General features: G+C 36.2%; 1 protein-coding gene across 2 annotated transcripts in view; it reads right to left on the bottom strand.

Annotated features, from left to right (window-relative positions):
* LOC106473265 (mushroom body large-type Kenyon cell-specific protein 1-like) overlaps nt 1–20,573 on the bottom strand; it is a 45,156-nt gene that overhangs the window by 19,249 nt on the left and 5,334 nt on the right. Inside the window, exons 2-3 of one of the 2 annotated variants that reach the window (XM_022401734.1) lie at nt 10,926–11,024; nt 7,066–7,134 (exon numbers count right to left, since the gene is read on the bottom strand). In XM_022401734.1, the coding sequence (XP_022257442.1) occupies nt 7,066–7,134; nt 10,926–10,986 (130 nt within the window). In that variant the 5' untranslated portion in view covers nt 10,987–11,024. The remainder of the gene's footprint in view (nt 1–7,065; nt 7,135–10,925; nt 11,025–20,573) is intronic. The other variant, XM_013933950.2, reaches the window with a different exon arrangement.

Below are 20,573 nucleotides of genomic sequence, written 5' to 3'. Positions count from 1 at the left end.
GGACTGACAAACTGTAGAACACAGATTTTGCTTTGTTTTGGCTATCAGTTTACTTAAAAAAGGACTGACAAACTGTAGAACATAGATTTCCAAAACAAAGCAAGTAAACTGATAGAAGTAAAGGACTGACATACTGTAGAACAGAGATTTCCAAAACAAAGCAAGTAAACTGATTACACCTTTCATTTAAAATACTGTAAAAACTAATTTTCCCATCTTTACCTGTTCTTTGAACCATTTTCCTTGTACATTCCTATGCATTAACAATGAGTCATATGGTACTTTATTTTATTCTAAATTTGGGTCATATGAATTTTGTCTTCCATACGTAGTGGTTGGTTGGGTTAATTAACTAGTGTCCTTTGCTATGGCAACAGTGAGATGATAGCAATTTATTCTCAGTTAAATATTCTTAATCATTTCACCCAGAGCTCAATCACAGATGGAAATTTTTTAAACTAAATATCTAACTTGTTACATTAAAAGTATTTGTCGTAACATCACAAAGTATATTAATGTACACATCTAATTTTTTATACCATAGAACTAGAACATTATATTATAACAGTCATTTTTCTAATCCTCACATGAAAACACATAACCAAATGAAGAGAAAGAGATAAAAAATAAACATATAATTTAAAAAAAAGTTCTTTCTAAAAAAAATCTCAGGTAAAACCAAACATTAAAACACAAGGCTATGAGGGTACAACTGGTTAAAATATAGTAGGAACCCTATCAAAAGTAAAGTAAATGGAATAATGAGAAATTAAAAATCTTACTTAAAACATAAATCATAACATTTAATTTAACCTTAAACTACAGTGATGTAAGAAAAGGTTAGTTTGAACTCACAACCAAGTTAAATAAAAAATTACAATAACATGAACTTTTACAGTAGGTAACTCTTACCTGATGATGATTCAATACTTTAGATTGCTACTTTTGTAACTATTAAAATACAATAACAGGAACTTTTACAGTAGGTAACTCTTACCTGATGATGATTCAATACTTTAGGTTACTACTTTGTAACTATTAAAATACAATAACAGGAACTTTTACAGTAGGTAACTCTTAAAATACAATAATAGGAACTTTTACAGTAGGTAACTCTTACCTGATGATGATTCAATACTTTAGGTTGCTACTTTGTAACTATTAAAATACAATAACAGGAACTTTAACAGTAGGTAACTCTTACCTGATGATGATTCAATACTTTAGGTTACTACTTTGTAACTATTAAAATACAATAACATGAACTTTTACAGTAGGTAACTCTTACCTGATGATGATTCAATACTTTAGGTTACAACTTTGTAACTATTAAAATACAATAACAGTAACTTTTACAGTATGTAACTCTTACCTGATAATGATTCAATACTTTAGGTTACAAATACCCAGACTGATGACATACTAAATTGAAGCAAGAACAGATGTCTAAGTTCTGAGAATGAAGCTGCCTTGATTATTTCTGACCATTGATGAGATGGTACCAGCAGTAACCAGTCATCTATGGAATGGTGTGTGCATAAGGCTAAGGAATGGAGTTGATGACAAAAAGCTGTATGAATTGGTAGAACCCATGTGATGCCAATACTAGTCCGAAGGTAAAACCTTGAACTGTAAGTAACTGACCCTTGAGCACAAAAAAATGACAATAATGATGGGACACCACCACTATGGCAATGTGCAGATAGGAGTTTACTACAACAAACTTGTACATCCACAATCCTAGTAAAAAATGCCAACTCAGATTGAGGAATGAGTAAATTGTAAACCTTGGAGAATCTAGGCATTGATATAGACGAGAAAGATTGATGACTGGATACCAATCACCTGTCCTCTTAGGCCCAACAACCAAATGGAATAAAAGCCAGAACTAGCATGGCTCTCTTACTACCCCCCAGACCAACTAAACTCTGATAGCCTTAGAACTAAGTTCCAAATCCTGAGAATCTGCGGGAGATGGAAACCCTACAGAATGGGTGGATAATGGTGGTGAAGATTTGAACTGAATAACTAATCCTGACTCAAGGACCTGTAGTGCACATGGATCAGTGGTAAAGGTAATCACATGTCCAGAAATTCTCAGAGCCGAGCCATACAATAATCACTGACACTGCTGGCAGTATTCCAACCTAGCAGCAGAACCCTTGGATATGGACAGAATGTACCGAGGGGCTGATGTCAGTGGCCAGGACTCTCCAATAGGGGTGGAACTATGATCCTTGTAGAAGCTGATGAAAGTTGAGACACCAACGACAACAGGGATGAATGTAGAAGCCAAAAATTGTACCAATGGGCATGCTAACAATGGTTCCAGCTCATCATTAATGAAGTTGGTAATTCTGAGTCTTCCAACAAAGTTTAGTGTTTGGAAGAAAGGAGCAGTTATGGAACAACATCAATTGGTCCCTATGATATAGATTATGGGAGGTGTCTTAAGTGCAAATGTCAGAATGATAAAGACCTTGAACAAGTAGAAGAAAAAATGTCTTCAGTGACAAATGATATAAGGCAAAGAAAGTTGATAGCTCAAAAAAGGGCATATAAGAATCTGATGAACCACAGATAGGTCCCAGTCAGGAAGAGGGACCAGGTGAGACAGATGATGGATGAAAAAGGCCTTGAAGATGTCCATGAGAACAGGCAAAAGGAAGAGATTAGTGCCTGGTAAGAAGTAGAAAATTGTGGAAAACACTACTTGGTAACCTGCAATAGTAAAAATAGACAGGTCTTCAACAAGAAGCCAGGTAAAGAAGAAAGTAAATAGCCCATTAACACTAATAGAGGGCAAGAATAGAAGGCAGATGAGAATGAGAAAGAAAATGGGCGACTTAGCAGAAAAATTTCATTTGTCTTGCAAGATACTAGGCATATCCCATGTGTGAAGATGATGGCACAAGACCCTTCATGAAAAATGGATGTCCAAGGTTGGTGGAGGAGAAGCCTCCAAAAAGGGAGGGAAGAAGGTTCCCCAGACAACATGCGATGCAGAAATGGAAACAATACAGAGCTGGCCAAAGAGCAGTAATCAGAAAAAGGAAGAAGGCAAAGAAGAGTATAGTCACACAAAAAAAGAGATTGGATCAATCCCGACTTAAAGCACTGACAGCCAAAAAGAGGGACATGGTGCTAGGTGAATGTGACAAGTGCTGGACCAATAAAGGAATTCCAGGGTGAGAAAGCATATGTCCCAAGAGCAGGTGCCTCCCTGAAAGTTGATGTAAGAAAGAACTATAGTGCTTTCTGAGTGGATTATGACAAAAAGACAACAACAGAAAAAGATGGCAAGCCCAATAAGCCGTAGTCATCTCCAGGATGTTGATATGCAAATATCACTACCCTGGAAACCAGACACTGGAGAGAGTGGTGGTGTTGGAAACTCATCCCCAACCAAAAATAGGGGCATTGGTGTAGATACACAAGTTTGGTTGAAGGGGAAATGGGATACCCCAGATTATGATAGTGCAACCAAGGCACCATGACAAAGAGGGATGCTGAATGGAAAGGAGAGACACAAGGGCAAATAAAGGATCGACTCTCCAGAGCCCACTAAAGGAGACACATGCACGTGACTGAGAGGGTCTGGGGTTTCTAAAGAAGTAAGTTCTCAAAAGTAAGAGAACATCTCATGCAGGAAGACTTGGAGAGTGAAGAGCTTTTGACACCAAGATCTCTATGGCATGAATGCACAAGGGAGAGGGATAAACCCACCCTGCATGAGAACTGAATAAAACTTCCAGGTGAACAAGATCAAAACTAAAAACAGAGTTAGAAAGTCTGATCAGCCGGCCCAGACAAGATGATTTCTGAACAGTATTGGAGGTAGCAATTCCCAAATTCATGTAATAATAGATATGAAGGCCCAGAAAATGTATGCACTGAGCAAATGGCAGCACAATTCTGTCGAAAACAAAAGGGGCCATAGCTAGGTCAAAGGGAAGAGCATGGAACTAAAATACTCATCAATTATGGTCAAATGGGAGGAAATGACAGGGCATGGGAAAGGTGGGAATGAGAAGAAAGGCATCAGAAATGTCAACCTTGGTCATCCATAGCCCAGGAAAGATAGAACAATGCAGACTGAAAAAGCTATCAATCCAGAATCAGGAAAGAATGAGAAAGAGATTCAGGGAAAACAAAAGTCAAGTGAGACGGGAGTAAGGTACTATAGCTCCCACTGCCAACAAAAATACTCCATCCTGAAGACATTGAAGAGACAAAGGATTGCAAGGAGGAGGATAAGATAGATTATGAAGAGAAAGAAGAGGAAGAGTATAAAAATGCAGGGACAGACCATGAGAAAGAACTTGCATAATCCAAGGGTCACTGAAGGGATACCACAGGTGGGCAAAATGGAAAAGGTGGGTGCTGACAAGGCCAGAATTAGCTCTAAACAGGAGTCATAGCCAAGCACTATAACAACCTGCCCTGCAGAAGGGGGAACATTGAGTAAAAGTGACTGGACAAAGAACAAGAAATGGATTAGTCCAGCATGATTCCTGAGGATGGGTAGCAGACTGAAGTAGCCATGGCTTAGTGAATCAGGAAACCAGAGAAACAATGGAAGAATACTGGTAAACATCCTCACCCAGGGTTCCCAACAGTTGGGAACACCCCCAAAAACTTGGTCTGTAAGAAAGAGAGTAAGACAAAGGTCACGGATTACGGAGGAAGGGAGGTGGACACCTGAAAGGTAAGCATCCTGACTGAGAAGATCCCAAAAAACAAAGAAACCAAATCAAAATAGAAACTAAGGTGGCAAACAAATAAGAATGGGAGTCTGCTACAAATCTATTGGGGTCACAATGGAGGTGAGGAGGTGAAGGAAAGAGATATAGAGGAGTGTGAGTTGGGTGAAGGTAAAACAAACAAGAGTAGATCACTGGAAAGAAAGAGAAAGACTGGGGTTCAAGATATACAGGTCACAACTAGAGGTTATAGAAAAGGTGCATGAGGATGAGGAAAACTTCTGACCAAGAGAAGGGGGGGGGGGAGAAAGTCAACAGATGGAGGATCATGAAGTAAATAAAAAACAAGAGACAAGAGAATTTACTGGTGAAAGAAATAGAATATAACACACCTGATTAAAGAGTGTAGCAAACAAAAGAGGAGGTATCCATTTCTCATTAGGAAAAGAAAAACCAGAGGCAAAGGCTGGAAGTAGAAAAAAAAACAGTCAAAATCTTCCACAAGTGAGGAAAGCTCCACAGAAGGCAATGAAAAAGAACAAAATGGGACTTGAACTAGAGAAGAAGTAGGCAGAATGGAATGAACCACTTGATGCATAATAGCAGCAACATCATGAGCAGATAATGTTGATACAGGTATAGGAGATTTCTGATTAGGATCATCTGGGTCTCAGGACATAGAAATAATGTGGGTTTGAGAATTCATAATAAATCAACAATTCAAGAGTGAATTTGTTCATTTTCCAATTTTATATATACACACACACATTATATATATAAGAAGCAAGAAACAAGATAGATATAAAAAAATTATATTGCAATCAGGTGGATGTAATGAAAATGTACCAAGGACAAAGATAACGAAACACTAAATAACGAAAAGCAGTCTATTAAAGTGACAGGAATCTCTAACATGAGCAGAATTGAGAAAAGAATGAGCCTATAATTATGTGCTAGTGTTCACAGGGATTAATGTGAATTGACTTTGTGTTGCATTCCTGTTGGTGGAGGGCTACAGCACAATGTGCATCAGTCAATCCATGCTTGTATGCATGCTAGCTCACAAGGAAACCCAATATTCCTATTGACTAATTGTAAAGTTGTACTTTTATGTTTATACGAGTGCAAAAGTGAATGACATTTAACATGCATTGTTCTATGTGAGTGCAAAACTACAACAATTATAACACTAACTGTAGAGACAATTACTTCAATCACATAAACAAACATGTAAAGAAACACATTAATTCTTTACCTTTCCATGGCTTATACACAACATAATACCATTACATCTCAATACAAATTCCAACAGAAGCCTAAAAATTGATAATTACGCCTAAAGTTTAAAATATGCTTTGTATCTGAAGCATGAGCTTACCTACTATATAATCTATGGCAATTACCCTTAATAGTCATTGCCAAACAACTATATTCATTTTTGATGCTCTATAGCTAAAACAATGCACAAAAGAAAATAATTAAATGTTTCATATGATATACAAATGCAATTTAAACACATATGCACACACAAAATTTACAAAAAACTTCTGACAACAGTTGATTTTTACACTTCTTGATACCATAATTTTAAAAATTCAATGTTTTATAAATATTTGATAATGTTGATTTATCAAGAGCTTTATCAAAAAAAATCTCAAGATCTTAGCCAAAGATGGCAATTATCCACAAAGACAAGGTGTTTATACAAAAATGTTGTGTACAGAGACATATTTCATTTATAGTCATTCCACGTTTCTACACTTCTTTACTTTAAATCTAAATAAAACAACTCCATATTCTGCTTAGTAAGTTTTTGTTTCAATGTCCAACTACATAATACAAGAACAGCATTATTTAAAGTATTTATCTATTTAAAACATATACATATATTTAGTAATACACTTAATAATGCTGCATACAAAAAAGAATCTTTGGGATTTGGCTCATATGTCACAGTACACACTTTGAAGTGGGAGGCTGAGTATTTAATCCCTTTTTTTGCTAAACAATGTTTCAGTAATCCAATAATTTCAATAAACACATCATACGTGAGGTACAAATTTCTTTATTTCCAAAACTTCCACTTTTGAAAATCCCACTTCACTTTGGCAAAGTAATTTTATGTTTTAATTTTCACTTTTTGAACTGCTAAAACAAGCAGCAAAAAATTATTTTCCTTCAGAATATACACAATAAATATTATCTCTGCTGTCTTTTGAAGAAAAAAATATTCCACAATAAGACAATCAATAAACTTGCAACAATATAAATGTCAGATATATTTTTGACAATCACTGAAATTATTGTAATAATATCCAAGTTTTACTTCTACCAAAATTAAAAGAAAAAATTCATAACTTACCCAAAAATGGAGTTACAATATTCCTCCACTTATCATGTCCAACAAACTCTTCAGCAATCCTTTCCAATCCTGTGAAACATACAAATATATATATTTCTATTCACAGTTTCCTAGTTCTATGAAATCCTTCTATTTTTGTCTTCAGTGTCTGAACTCTTTGTATTTGTAAGTCAAAAAAAAACATTTTATTTCAATTTCAGAATACTAGTACAACAATGTGACTACCTATGAGAAATCTCACACAATAAATTTGTTTTGGTAGCCTAATACACAACATTTTGGTACTAAATTAGTGCATTAAGTGTAGTTTTTACTGTAATACTTATGCAGTATCAACTCCAAATATCCATTATGAAACTCTCCCACCTCTGTGTGTATTACATACAAATGAAAACAGAATACAGTCAGAAACTGTTGTTGTCTGTTTTTTCTTATCCTATATCAGTTTGATGTATTTATAGTTATGAGTCAGTATGGCTAACTCACAGACTGGATGCTTGAAGTTGACTATGAGAAATGACCAAACTGAAGGGGTGTAAATTAGAATATACACGATGTTTTTAATTTAGACAAATCATGAATAATATGGCCATAGCTCATATGCTCTGAAGTCAAACATTGTCAATAATAATTGTTTTTCAAAAGAAAGAAGGATTCTAAACATTAACTCTGCTAATGGGTGCCACACTCTCACTGCAATATAAGGAATATTATATCCATGAAACATTATTCAACTTGTCCGAGAAAAATATCACTGTCGAATTTCCAAAAGGTATATTTAATGTTCCAGGAATTTTGACTTGAGAAAGTACACGTGACACTCTTATTGATTGATTTAGTTCTGTGAGTAACAAAAGCAAGAGGAACTTATTGGCTTTCTTGACCGACATCCTATATTAAGAATGAAATACTTGATATTGACAAACATTTTGAAGAATCTTATACAGCTGAACTAATACATTCGGAAACACAAAGCATTCTTGCATAACACACATTCAAACACTTTTCCTACCACAGAGTGCATGTAGCAATATGATAATTTAATGTTTTTTAATTATTTTGGTGAGTAGCAAAAGTTAGTATGTGGAATGTCCAACATCCCAACAGATAACAAAGATCATGAATATTAGTTAATGGGTATACATAAGCTACTTTCTTTACTATTAAACAGTACCACAAAGATCATGAATATTTGTTACTGGGTATACATAAGCTACTTTCTTTACTATTAAACAGTACCACAAAGATCATGAATATTTGTTACTGGATATACATAAAGCTACTTTCTTTACACTTAAACAGTACCAGAAAGATCATGAATATCTATTAATGGGTATACATAAACTACTTTCCTTACTATTAAACAGAACCAGAAATATCATGAAACAGTACCACAAAAATCATGAATATTTGTTAATGGGTATACATAAAGCTACTTTCGTTACTATTAAACAATACCAGAAATATCATGAAACAGTACCATTAAACATTTACCATTAAAAAAATATCATGATTGTTAATGGGTATACATAAAGGTACTTTCTTTACTATTAAACAGTACCACAAAGATCATGATTATTTGTTAATTGGTATAAATGAAGCTACTTTCTTTACACTTAAACAGTACCAAAAAGATCATGATTATTTGTTAATGGGTATACATAAAGCTATTTTCTTTACTATTAAACGGTACCGCACAGATCATGATTATTTGTTAATGGGTATACATAAAGCTACTTTCTTTACTATTAAACAGTACCACAAAGATCATGAATATTTATTAATGAGTATACATAAAGCTATTTTCTTTACTATTAAACAGTACCGCAAAGATCATGAATATTTGTTAATGGGTATACATAAACTACTTTCTATACTATTAAACAGTACCGCAAAGATCATGATTATTTGTTAATGGGTATACATAAAGCTACTTTCTATACTATTAAACAGTACCAGAAAGATCATGATTATTTGTTAATGGGTATACATAAAGCTACTTTTTTTACCATTAAACAGTACCAGAAAGATCATGATTATTTTTTAATGGGTATACATAAAGCTACTTTCTATACTATTAAACAGTACCACAAAGATTATGATTATTTGTTAATGGGTATACATAAAGCTACTTTCTTTACCATTAAACAGTACCACAAAGATCATGAATATTTATTAATGGGTATACATAAAGCTACTTTCTTTACCATTAAACAGTACCACAAAGATCATGAATATTCATTAATGGGTATACATAAAGCTACTTTCTATACTATTAAACAGTACCACAAAGATCATGATTATTTGTTAATGGGTATATATAAACTACTTTCTTTACATTAAACAGTACCAGAAAGATCATGAATATTTATTAATGGGTATACACAAGTTTCTTTCTTTTCTATTAAACAGTACCACAAAGATCATATTTTGTTGATGCTGCTGCTTATTTTTTTGCACATCATGATATCTTAATTTAGACATGAAGTGTCTTAAATGCCAATCTGTAACACAGAACCAAAAAATACACTGTAGTTACTTGTAACACCCAAGATCCACCTGAATGAATCAGAATGTGGTAATGTAGCTTAGAAGCAATAAGAGTTTAAAATACAACAACATTAGATAATATTTCTTTTCTTTATCTAATCCATTAGGTATTTTCAAAAGGAACTTAGAAGCTATGTACTAAGAGGTGAGCCATATAATACTGTGTAAACTCTTGAAAAATTCATATAATATAAATTAAGTAAATTAATTTAAGTTCATAATAGCTCAGCTTTACAACAGGAACAAAAGCCTTTCCCATACACAGGAAGATTTCAATCTTAAAATTTAAGTTGGGGGGCAGTTGACAAGTTATGGTATAATCCTACAAAGTTAATAAAGTGTAATAGCGTGAATTAATCAGTTGATAAGTTATGGTATAATCCAACAAAGTATAATAGTGTGAATTAGTGTGCATCACTTAGGATATTTATGTTATTTACTTAATCCTTCATGATAACTATTTTAATAAATGATTAAGTTTTTTCATTGAACTGTTGAAAAAGTTAAAAACACCACTGGCTCAGGTTTTTCTGTAAAAATTTGCTAATACAGTTGTTACTTTTTTTTCTCAATAATTTTACCAAATTCTCCCATTTGCTGAACCTACCCGTTACATGTAGGTAATACATTACAGTATCACTCCTTTCATCACTAGAATACATACATAACCTTGAAGTTTACATGTGAATTAATTCTGTTTACATTCTTCATAAAGTTATCTAAAGGAGTATGAATTTGTTTTTGAAACAATTTGGCCATATTACAAATTGACTTTGAAGTGTTAAGATAACTTATCACATGTAAATATCATAGATGTCATCAATGAACATTAGACAATTTCAATAAATAACCAGAGTCTAACTCAGCAGTTCCCAACCTCTTCACGAACCCCTTGAGTAATAATAGTTTTCACAGCATACCCCCTTTTAAGCACTAATAAATCTTGTAAAATAAAATAACTTTGAAAGTAAAAAGTTTCTGTAATACATGGTATGTAACATGTCTACAATACAATTTTAATTTTTGATACTGTCATCAGTTTACAGTTTGTATCCAGTAATATTGAATTATAATTCTTGAAACATAATAAAAAAAAGGAAAACAAAACTATTTAATTAAAACTAATGAAACTTCCGAGCTTGTTTTGAAGAACACAGTGCTTTGATGTCCAGTTCAACAGAAGAGATATATAGTCTTAAATCTGGCTCTGCATCAAGCTATTTCCTTCCATAAATATTTTAATAAATTAGAAGGAAATTCAAATATTGGTAAGAACTGTAGAACCAGAAAATTGAAAAAGATGCCATTACCAAATTTGTCTCGTGAACACCTCAGAATTATCTCTCGAACCCCTAGGGGTTTGCAAACCATCGGTTGGGAAATGCTGGTCTAACTTATAATGTTTAGATCTAAATGTAACAAAACAATGGAATTCATTAGAAAATATGCACAATTTTGTTGAAAAGACAACTAGATATAATAATTTCCTATATAAACAACCAACCCTTAAACAATAAAAAATAAAAATTCTGTCACAAAGAGAGAAAATAAAAAAATTTTCTTACATTACTTTTACAAATTTACAGTGATATATAAGATCACAATCATTATGTATTCACAAGTAATTTATACCAAAGCTTACTAGTCTAAACCAATAATACAGAAAAAATTCACTCAGTTCTCTATCAAATTCTATTGTAATAACTATTAAAATGAAGTAACAAAGTACAAGTATGAATGATTAAAGAAAACAAACTCTTCAAATTAACAGATTCATTTTTAAGAATTTATTTCCAAAAAATATTCCAAAATTTTAGTTACCAAACTAGGATAAATTTAAGCAAATACATGTAAAATGAAAAAATCAAATGTCTTTTATTATAGATCTATAAACATAGATAAATACAAATTCAATGAGAATTGCAGAGCACTTATCCCGTGTTGAATTCTGCACATCAGATTGATTTGTTCAAAAAATTAAAACTTTTATCTTGTATCATAAGAAAGCTCTTATATTTAAGAAAAATGTAAATTATACTGAACCAGTCATGTTTCTGTACTGAAGAAACAACGGAAAATGCTTCATCACTAAGTCTAATTCTGCAATTATAACAAAGAAGTAACGGTAGAACATTAAATAAGTAACTTAATCAAATAGAAGTTTTAAAAATGATTATATGTACATAAATCAGAATTTACTAGTTTTTCAAAATCTGATAGTTTTAATACACTTGCCAAAATAAGAACATTAAAATTAACACTCTCGCCTATCACAGGCAATCAACTTCCCCAACCAGGACTCTTACCAGAACCATCCAAAAAGCAATAACATCTCTGTATTAAGATAGGATGAGGGAGAACCAAAAGACAGAACCATAACAATGTCCCATACCACATCTGTGACCCACAACACAGACAGAGGAAAATTGAGGGAGGAAGACAGACAACCCAAAACATGTGTGATGACTTATGTTGATTGGTTTTACTCTAAATCCAAAATCTGGCCACGGGGGTACCGACATCTGCACGGGGGGTAGGATGAGGGCTCCCAATCAAAGGAGTGAACTGTATTTTGACCTATCACTCCTTCATAATTGTATATCATAAAAAGGAGGATAGTCTGCACTGAATGGTTATAGCCATCTTTGCATGGAACCCATATAGGAGGATGCCTCCACAGTTGACCACCCCAGCAGCTTGGAACTGGAAAGTGGTAAGAACTCCCATACTCCACTAGAAGAAAAAAGGGTGAAAAGATGGTGGAAGAAAAATATTGCAAGATTATTCACATACAAGCAGTCTTGTGGAACACCCTTTCTCAACAGTGAGCACTGTGAAGCCATGGAATATATAGCACAGATCAACATGGCCGTACAGTGTGGATTTCAAGTTAAAAATACCTGGTCAGGCAGCACTCACCACAGAGCAGGATCCATATCATGAGGAATGAAGAAAAAGGCCCCTGAAAAGAAAAGGAAGTATGAATAGAATTGTCGGAAAGAACCATCATCCCAGAATGTCAGACGAGAAGAAGGAAGTGATGCAACATTTGACAAACAGCAAAAAATTTGAGAACATTGATATGCAAAGTGCTTTCGTATACAAACCAATAGCCCGAAGATTCCTGGTGGTTGGCTCATGCACCCAAACCCAGTAGGGATGCATCATGAAAGGATGTAGATCTGGACTCAGGGATGAAGTGGCACACCCACTGAAGTATGGAAAGAGAAAGAAGATCCTGTGCAAGATTCTGTAGATCGGGAAGAGCCCACTGAAGGGATCTTGTATGAGTACAACTAAGAGAGCCCAGTAATGTCATTGAAGACCACATCCCAAAAGGCAATAGAACCTCACGACTAGTAAGTGATGAAACTGAGAGGACGTGGTGAACTAACAAGTTCATAGAATGAAATCAGAAAGGAGAAGGCTGGGCCCGACTGATATGAGCGCCAAAAAAAGACCCACAAAAAAGTACGAGATACTGAGTACGTCTGAGAAAGGACTCCTCCAGTTTGACTAACCATCTCAATCGAGCAACCACTAAAGGGAGCTGCTGAGTATGGCTGGTCGACTCTGGTTCAGAATGAGCCAGAAGAAGCCAGTCATTCATGTAATAGAGAAATTCAACCCCAGAGTATGAAGATGTCAAGCAAATACTTGGACTACCCATCAGAAAACATAAGGGGCCAAAGAAAACCTAATTGTTATTGTACGAGATTGATAAACCACCCCGAGATGGACAAACTGAAGATAAGGATGGGACCAAGGTGATATAGGTATATGGAGATACACCTTGTCGAGATCCATTTTGGTTATCCATAAATCCGGAGAAAACGCCTACCTCCAGATGAAAAAGACTCCATGGTAAACTGGGGCAGGTGAACGAGGCTGTTGAGGAAATAAAAACCTGGTGAAAGATATGGAACAGGTTCAATGACTGCTGATCCAACAGACACTGACTGGTCATGAGACTCTGACAAGGAGGGAAGGAAATGGGAAAAGAAGACAAGGAAGGTAGAGAAAGGAAAGGGATCATGAATCCTTCTGAAAAAACCTGAAGAACTCATTTATCCTCGATGAAGGAACTCCAGCAATAAGAAATTGGCAAGCAAAGCTTCCATCAGACCAGAACTCACAGGTTTTCACCAGTATTGTTAGATTTGAGATGCATCTATGAAAAAATGAGAAGAGTCACCCCAAGAAGAAGGGACAGGTAAGGGTTGGGATGGGGAAGGTCAGGAAATAGGAGGCATATGGGGCTCTGATTAAGACAAACGTGTAACAATCTTGTAAGGGTAGATTGTTGTTGGATCAATGCCATCCGTGACTCTATTGTTTCTGGGATCATGTAAAAAATGTATCACTGTAGCATTGGGGCAATACGTAAATCATGAAGCCAAATCTGCATCCCGACCTTAAAGATCCCAACAACAGAGAAACCACATATGCAAAGTCTGAGCTGAAGATGACAAACGAGCTAGTGTGGAGGAAAGAAGGGAAAGGATATCCCCAGAAAACCCCTCAGGATTTCCATGGAGAGCCTCTGAGAGGAGGTGTAGAGAAGAAGGATACTGTAAAAGAGTTGTAAGGCGAGAATTCTTGGCCAAAGGGCAGAGCCCTGAACTGCAGAACCCGACCCTTGTGCATGAAACACAGATAGCAGCAGGATGACTTCCCTATAGGAATGAGGAGATATGTATCAGCAAATTCAAACTTCGTCATTCACATACCTAGTGAAAAATGCCAATGTAGTTTAAGAAAGGACTCCATTGTGAACCTGGGAGGATTTAAGAATTGGTTGAGACAAGAAAGATTGATGATCGGCCACCAATCTCCAATTTTCTTGGGCACAACAAATAAACAGGAATAAAATCCCAGAAGAACGGGATCGACTCTATTTACCACCCCTTTGACAAATAACTCTCTGATAGCCTTGGAACGAAGATCCACACTCCGGGGTTCTGTTGGAGGTGGAAATACTACTGGTTGAGAGAATAATGAAGGCAGAGAAGTGAACTGAATGACCAACCCCAATGCCAGAACTTGAAGTACCCATGGATCTGTGGTGAAGGAATTCCAGATGTCCGGAAAATGTTACCTTGCTCCCACTGACCCCACCTGCATAGGGTAGTCATGGACACCATTAGCAATAGTCTGCCCAAACAGAGGAGCCTCTAAGATAAGGACAGAATCTATTCTGAGTACCAACAGATTAAAGAGCAGAAGCCAAGAGGGGGAACACATGACAAGCAGTTTCACCATGACTTCCAGCGGAAACCAAAGAAAGTCTCGAGTTCAAGGACGACAAGGAAGAATGCAAACATGCGACATCAATGTGTAAGTCCAATGCCTCTGGGATGCCCATGAACATCAAAGGACAAAGAAAAGGAACCTCATATAACTAACTTCTTCCAACAAGACATCTCTACCCAATAAATACCATCAATACACAAGCCAGGAAACCAAAGAAAGAGCAGAAGCAGACAATCTTACCAAGATAGAAGTCAGCAAAGGACCTAATTTGTCCTCAATTTGATGAGGAGAATGCTGATAGATTTCCAACAAAATTTTGTGGGAAGATATATATCTCAGAACAGTAGTGAGGGTCAAACAAATCTGAGAAAATTGTGACCTGTTTAGTCTGGAAACCCACAAAAGAGGATCAAATCTTTGGGAATCTAAATATACATCTTACTGGCAGTGGTAAGCCAAAGAATGCTGTCCAGACAAACATGGGGGACAAGGCATAGCTATCCCGTTATGTAGTTGAGCAGTAAATCAGACCAATGCTTAGATGGGCAAAGTCAAAACCCTGGTGGTCAAGTAATAGCTATAGAAAAACAAGGAAACAATTTCCAACAGTCTATCAACATCACAGTAAAGCAAATATTCCATGTACTGGGAAGAAACAATTTGACTACACTTGTTCACTATGATGTGAAAATACATCACTAACTGGTATACAGTTTGTAACTAACCACTGTATTTCGTACAGAACTAGACAGGTCTGTTTTTCTTGCCTCTGCTCAGTATAGCACACCATTAGATTTTTGAGACCTTAAATTTAAGTGATTGAAACTTCTTGAATCTTATGGAATATTTGCTCATGGACTTCAAATTGTACTAATGTGGTATTCTCACATGCAATGATCAGTGATCACAGATCATATGAGGGATGGTAAATAAATTTATCATAGTGTTAAACTGAATTTCTAACTCTAAGTTGAAGACAGAGATCAAACATATTGTGAAACAAAGTGCAAAGTAATCTTTATTAAACAATATGAATCAAAGAAATAAATGTTCATAGATACATGACAGAGAGAACTTTCCCAGTGTGAGAAGTAGATATGGCTAAAATCTATAGGAATTTTGGGTAAAATCATATTTCCCACAAATGTAGTGTGATTTCACCTATTACTTTTACCTCTTGAAAGAGAATTCCACTACCAACTGAATACATCAGCGTCGAAACTGAATATATTCTTTCATTAATATTAATGAAAATATTAGGTGCATTGTATCTTCCAGATCAAATCATCAATTCTTTTATTCACATGAATACACATATTCATACATGTTAAGATTTTACTAAATCGAAAATGTATTTCTAATAATACTTCCCTCCGTTCACACTACAGCTATTACTCGACTGCTAGGGTTTCCATTGCCCATCTAAGCATTGGTCTGAGTTTTTCTCACTTGCTCCAGTCTTTTATTTACCACTTAATTGCCCTAGGCAATATCCACCTATGTCAATGCACCCTCTATACTGGTACTCTATATAAGCACTTGATTCAGATAATGTTACCACTTTATCGAGACTGATCCAATCTGCAGTCTTTAATACCAGCTTTTAGTGGGGAGGAAGGGCAGGAGAGTGTGAGTGGAAATACATTTTTGATTTAAGAAAATGTTAACTTCCAAAACATACTTACCTCCTCTTACATTACAGTTAGAATCACACACTGAGAAGGTGGAGGGGTCAATGAGGGCATTATCCATACAGAATGCATCTGTATAGATCATGGGCATGATAATAGAAGTTTAGCACCATTGTGGAGGAACCGTACTATACCCAGAGCAGGTATGGATGGGATCCTGTATGCCATACTCAACCTGAGAAAGCAGAACTAATCTGGTCTGGAATTATGAACACTCTCCAACCGTGTGGGCAAGGGTAAAGTCCACTTGTCCCTCAAATTATGGGGAGGATATGGAACAAGCTGTGTTTAACAAAGGACCCAGGATGGAACCACTTTGTATCCAGAATTATGAGGAGACAATAGACCTTCTTCCATGAACAATGTACTGAACAAATATTGATCAAAAAGAAGGGACACACTCAATCTAACCTGATATCCAAGCATCAAATCTGATGGTATTATGAGTAGGCTCTCACGTAGGCTGTTGCTTCTCCTGTTGATATCAAGGAAAAAACATTCATTGACCCAAATAGGAGCACCCCCCAACTTTGCCCTTTTCTCCACTCATGGAGAAAATCACTCTAACACTTTGGAGGAAAAACCTCTGTCCACCAACCCAGTGACTGGTAACTGGGTGTGATAAGGACTCACTAGTCTACTAGTAAAACTGGGGGGTAATGTACACTGGGGAGACCTGAGGAACAGTGCTCTGGAAAAAGTTCAATAAGTAAACCAAGTACCCTAAATTTTTAAAAAGAAACTGATCCTAATTTATTCAATCCAATGATCGGCATGGATGGGCAGGATCCCTTTATGCTTTACTCATGACAGCAACATAAGTTGAGGTCCAGCATAGTACAATAATTCCACCTAGGCTACCTCTAGGTTTTCTTACAGAACACCGCATTTCTACAGAACCTGTTGCAACCTAGATAATGTATATTATGTTAATGGTTGCCAGTGCACATCTGGTTTGAGAGAAGCACACTTACCTGAGCAACACTCGACACAGAAGAGGGATCCTGTGAAAAAGAGGGAAGGGACCCTGGAAAGCAAAGATGAGACAATATTAGTAATGAAGATACTCACCCTCTTTATAATTTAACAGATGTGGTTAAGATAGCTACAGGGGTACTCAAAATTCCTCAGAGAAAGATACTATCAGATCAATCAAATAATGTGAGATAAAAGAATTAGAAGAGGTCCACATACCAGCCTGAATAATGTCCTCCAGTGGGCAATTCAACCAGGCTGCTAAGGACATAGAAATGTGATAAATATGATGAGATGTGAAAGAACCATCTGCGCCATGGGAGAAGGTGGTGTGTATAAGAGTCAGACTGCTTATTCCATAGTGTGGAGCCGGATGGGAGTCGGCTGAGCCCAATTCGGATACATGTTGAAAAAGACACATAGATGGACAATATATTGTGTTGGAGTGACAATAGATTTCTCAGCTCTGATAATAAAACTTGCCTTGGTTGCTTCTGAAAGTAGAATCTGGGTGTGACGTTCTGCCAACTGATGAGATGGTGTCAGCAGTAACAGACCTCCATATAATGGTGTGTGTGTGCACAGGCGTAGGGAATGGAGGTGACAAAAAAACAAGCATATACGATGTGGCAGAACACATATGGTGCCGATGCTAGTCTGAATCCAAAGCACCTGACCCTTGTGCAGAAAATGCAGGAAGACTCCGCTATGGGAACACATAGATAGCATCAGTGACATTGAGCTTTGTAATCCACATTTCTGGCAAAATATGCCTCCATCGTGAATCTTGGACGGCCTAGGAATTGATTGAGATCGATAACTAAATGCCAATCTCCCGTCTTCTTGAGCAAAACAAACAGATGGAAATAAAACCCTGGAAGAACTGGGACAACCCTCTCCACTGCCCCCTTGACCAACAAATCTCTAATAGCCTTGGAACAAATTTTCGAAATCCGAGTGAGGCAGAAACACTACAGGTTGGGGGGGGATAATGGTGGTGGTGGTGATGTGAACTGAATGACTAATCCTGATGCAAGGGCCAGTAGTACTCATGGATCTGTTGTGAAGGTTTTCCAAATGTCCATAAATTCTTAGGGGCCGAGCCCCCACAAACCCCAAAGGCAAATGGTAGTCACCACCTTCGCTGATGGTGTTCCAACTGCACAGAGAAAGTTTGTGGATATGGGCAAAATCTATTCTGGAAACCAATGAATGAAGGGGCTGATGTTGGGGGTCAGGACACCTGAATAAGGGCAGAACAAAGACTCTAGAATGCCCGAAAAATCAAGGGTCAGATAAGGAGGCCCTCAAGTAGCTAATGGACAGTAACAGCCAACAGACTAGCGCCCTCCAACAATCCATTTCTACCCAACATACCAGCCAAGATACTAGGGAAAGTGCAGAAGCTGACAATTGACGAAGGTAGATGCCAACAATGGTCCCTACTTGTCATCAAATTGGTGTGGCAATCGCTGAAAGGCTTCCAACAAAAGTTGATGGGAGGATTAATATCTCAGAACTGTAGTTAGGGTCAGACAAATCCTAGAGAATTGTGAACTATTCTAAGAGTGGGTCTATTCGTTGAGAGTCTAAATACGCATCCACCTGGTGCTGGTAGGCTAAAGCATTTTCTTCCAACAAATGTGGAGGAAAAGAGGGAGAACGAAGTACTTGCCTCAGACCTTTCCACCATCAAGGAAGGTGCAGACTCCAAAAACCCATAACATCACACACTCGACTGACCAACTGAAGAAAAGGGACCAGAGGAGGCTGTTCCAAAACAAATAAGGTCACAGACAGTCTCAATTGAGAGTGACCCCCCCCCCCCCAACTGTTGTTGAGTAACGCTAGAAATCAGAGGTGGGATAGAGAGATTTAATTTATCTTCATACTGGAAACAGTAATCCGGGAATTCATGCTGTATGTCGATTTGCCAAACAAAATTTTTTTAAAATGAGAATCAGCTAGGTAACACAAAGAACACTCAAAGCATCTCCAACAGTCGTAGTACAGAGAAACCCATTCGTGAATGCTTTTTCAAGTAAAAGTGATATTATCATCTGAATGAGATGCTTATATACAGTACCAGGACAGAAGGTGCATTGACGTAGGTGGAGAGTATCATGAGACAAATATCGCCAAGGACAATTAACTCTTTCAGCACGGGCTCGGTCCCTGTGACCGATCTCGTAACCATTTTGTGCTTGTTATAGTTTTATGCTATAACTTTTAAATTAGTAAGCATATGTAACAAAATCTGGTACATTATCAGTAAACATTACAATGCTTTCATATGCAAAATTTAATTTTTTTTATTAGATCTTAAGGTTTGTAAAGAAATATATTTTTCTTTTTGCATGTTGCCCATCCAACATGCGAAGTAATTTTCATTTTAAGATTAAAAATACTTTTGTGGATCAGAAAATTTTGAAATTTCACATGTGAAATTTTTATAATGCCCAGATGGTTATAAAATGTTTCTTAAGAAAAATACTTTATATTTAATCTGTTATTTTCAGTAAGGAATCTCTGTACTGGTTTGGCTGATTTGACAGATCTCATAACCATGTTAAAAAAATTAGGAAATAAATATAAATTACTCCTTTGATCTAAAATGACTACAAATTATAACATGAAAACAAACTGTTTAGACTAAATAGCTTAAATCTCATAACATTATACATTTATATATATTTATTATACTGAACTTTCACATGTGCCTGGCTAACAATACAGAAGTTACAGTTATAATCTGTAGTTTGATACCAAACTTAGTGACATAAATTCATGAAATAGTACTTCAATAAATTATTTAATGCTAGTCATCAAATATGATGACATGGCTTTTTACCCATGACCTGTATGGAATGGGTTAAGTGGGGTATAAAGACTGGAGCAAGCAAGAAAAAATCAGACCAATGCTTAGATGGAAAAAACCCTAGCAGTCAAGTAATACCTATAGTGTGAGGGGAGGTAAGTATGTTTTGGAAGTGTTACGGATCTGCTTGTTTGATAATTCTTTCCGAGAAACTTCAGTGA

This window comes from Limulus polyphemus, unplaced genomic scaffold, assembly GCF_000517525.1.
Source record: "Limulus polyphemus unplaced genomic scaffold, Limulus_polyphemus-2.1.2 Scaffold6026, whole genome shotgun sequence".
NCBI classification, from domain to species: Eukaryota; Metazoa; Arthropoda; class Merostomata; order Xiphosura; family Limulidae; genus Limulus; species Limulus polyphemus.
This window is presented reverse-complemented; position numbering and strand designations above follow the sequence as displayed.